Source organism: Sinocyclocheilus rhinocerous, unplaced genomic scaffold (genome assembly GCF_001515625.1).
Source record: "Sinocyclocheilus rhinocerous isolate Xijiao unplaced genomic scaffold, SAMN03320098_v1.1 scaffold3086, whole genome shotgun sequence".
Lineage (NCBI taxonomy): Eukaryota > Metazoa > Chordata > Actinopteri > Cypriniformes > Cyprinidae > Sinocyclocheilus > Sinocyclocheilus rhinocerous.
In genome coordinates, this window is record NW_015628507.1 from 254,878 (window position 1) to 257,468 (window position 2,591).

Here is a 2,591-nt window from a genome sequence, read left to right on the forward strand (position 1 = left end):
TGTTTTTTGAGCAGCAAATCAGAATATCAGAATGATTTCTGAAGGATCGTGTGACTGGAGTAATGATGCTAAAAATTCAGCTTGGAAATCACAGGAATAAATCACATTTTAAAATATTTTCAAACAGAAAACAGTTATTTTAAATAGTACAAATAAATTCAAAATGTTACTGTTTTTGCTGTATTTTGGATCAAATAAATGCAGGCTTGGTGAGCAGAAGAGACTTCTTTAAAAAACATTAAAAATCTTACTGTTCAAAAACTTTTGACTGGTAGTGTATGTCAGCCTATAGCTTGATATAAGGTAAACATTCATTTATTTGTGCTGTTTTTTTATTAAATAGTATATAGTTTTATAGGAGGAGCTTTCATAGACTTGGAAAATTCATTTTCAGAAGTTTTTAGGTACAGACATCTGTTGTGGGTGTTCTTGGCAGTTTTTATGAGGCTTTTTTTTAATAGTCTTCATATCGATATCGGAATTATATCGTATCGACCGAAATGAAGAAATATATCGTGATATAAATTTTGGCCATATCGTCCAGCCCTAGGTGAATCAAAAATACTAGTTAGGAGAATAAATTAAGATAATTACAATATAAGGCTTGTTGGTATTGCACTAAGATGCAAATAAACATCTACATATCAATGTCATGCAGCATCAACATATCATCATTTGCATACAATAATATCACTGACATGTGAATCTCACAAGAGTCGGTATTCACTGTGATTCTTAAAGAAGTGCTCATTCTCCCGTCAGAAAATTTCCATTAAAACCATAATCTTTACATAATACCACAGTTAATACAGTTCCTATGGGAAAACTGTGGTAACTTGGTGACAGTAGGATTCTTCTACACTTTTTGAATCAGATCCCAAATTGTTTATTATAGTCAGTAGGCCTACCTATGGTATTTTGGTTATCATGGTAAATTTCTGTGAAAGCAATTAATTAGCCAAATACTCGCATATGATCGTCAGGCAGCATCAACAGTTCCCAAGGTAACAGCAGAAGATTATAACAACACATGAGAGACTTTGACTCGGACGCTGAAGCGCTTTTACCTTCTTTCTCCATTCAGCACATAGGAGCTGCGGAAGAAGCCCAGGAGTTCGTGCTCGATGTGCGCGTGGAAAGTGATGTTGATCTTGTATGTTCTGAGGGGCTTCATCTCTCTGTGCAGCGCGATCACAAACACCTGCTTGGGCTGGTAGTGGAAGCGGCGCTGGATCCTCATGGCGCCCGCTTTCTTGCTGTCCGAATACACCAGCACCTTGTCCACCTCCAGCCGGTCCGTGTGCAGCACGATCAGCTTCGTGGACTGAACGCACTCAAACTCAATGTGCACCTCGCCGGAGAAGGTGAAGTTCTCCATGGACACGGACAGGCGGAGGTCGTAGTGGCGCGGGCGCAGGGTGGCCGGTAAGCGCAGGTGTCTCCAGGGCTGCTGGCCGTCCTCTGAGTCTCTGTGACTGATGTTAGCGTCCCGGGACTGTTTCCACTTACTGTTGCTGGAGCCGTTCGCGGCCAGAGCCCCGCTGCTCTCCGCGGCGCATCTCTCGAAGCTGACGCTGAGCGTGATGGCGATGGCCGTGACGATGATGAGGGTGAGGATGGAGATGGCGAAGCCCAGCACAAGTCTCTTGTTCACCGTGATGTGCTGCTCGGTCGTCCGGGGCCGGACCACCACGCTGTCGGCCCACTGATCAGACAGAGCCCGTCCGTTCCTCATGCTCGCGTCCTCGATCCCCATTATATGACGGATCTGATGTGTTTTATATTCATGATCAGCCTCCGTTCACGCGATGCACCTTCAAACTGCGGAGGATGAACCGGCGGACTGATTTAAAGGCAAAAAATTCGGCGTAGATCCCGCGAAACGCGCAAAGCTTCGAAGAGAACGAAAGAACTGATGATCGATGACGTCGAGACTAGATTAGCTCGTATCAGAAGTTCGTTTGGTCAGATGCTGGAGCTCATCGAGTCCCGCCGCACATCCTTCTCTGCTCTGACATCAGTCTGATGTGGATGAAGGTCCAGCACCTGCTTCCTGATCAATCGCGAGAGTGTTGTGAATCTCTCTTTTCTGCCTCCATCCTCACTGTTTCTCTCTCTGTCTCTCTGATGCTCCTCTCTCTCTTAGCCAGTGGGCTGTGCTCTCTCTCTCTCTCTCTCTCTCTCTCTCTCTCTCTGTCTCTCTCTCTCTCTGAAATATTCAGACAAGCTGATGTGACTCTTCTCTTCTCTTTCAGTTGCATGAATATTCAATAGAATAATGGAACTTAGACAAATTAAATGGAAAATGGATACACGCATTTGAGACATGCACATGTCAAAATCTTACAGCAGCGCTGTGACAGTATTTTCAGCACAGCGATTATTACACATCACACAAATACATTAGAACATGTCTGTTGTGTACTTTGACAACAAACGAGTAAATGGTGGCGGTGTAATGATTAATTCAGTATTGTGGGGCAGTAAAATAACAAGTACAGTAAGTACACAAAGTACACACTTTGAGTACACACTGTGTCATTTCTCATTTCGTTTTGTGCAGTAGTGTGTATTTTGGTGTTTTTGGTGTC

General features: G+C 43.5%; 1 protein-coding gene across 1 annotated transcript in view; it reads right to left on the bottom strand.

The window, feature by feature from the left end:
- Positions 1–2,115, bottom strand: part of LOC107737852 (thyrotropin-releasing hormone-degrading ectoenzyme-like) — a 14,390-nt gene extending 12,275 nt beyond the window's left edge. The window contains exon 1 of the mRNA XM_016549478.1: positions 1,068–2,115. Coding sequence (XP_016404964.1) covers positions 1,068–1,756 — 689 coding nt within the window. The 5' untranslated portion in view covers positions 1,757–2,115. The remainder of the gene's footprint in view (positions 1–1,067) is intronic.
- Positions 2,116–2,591: the final 476 nt, after the last annotated feature.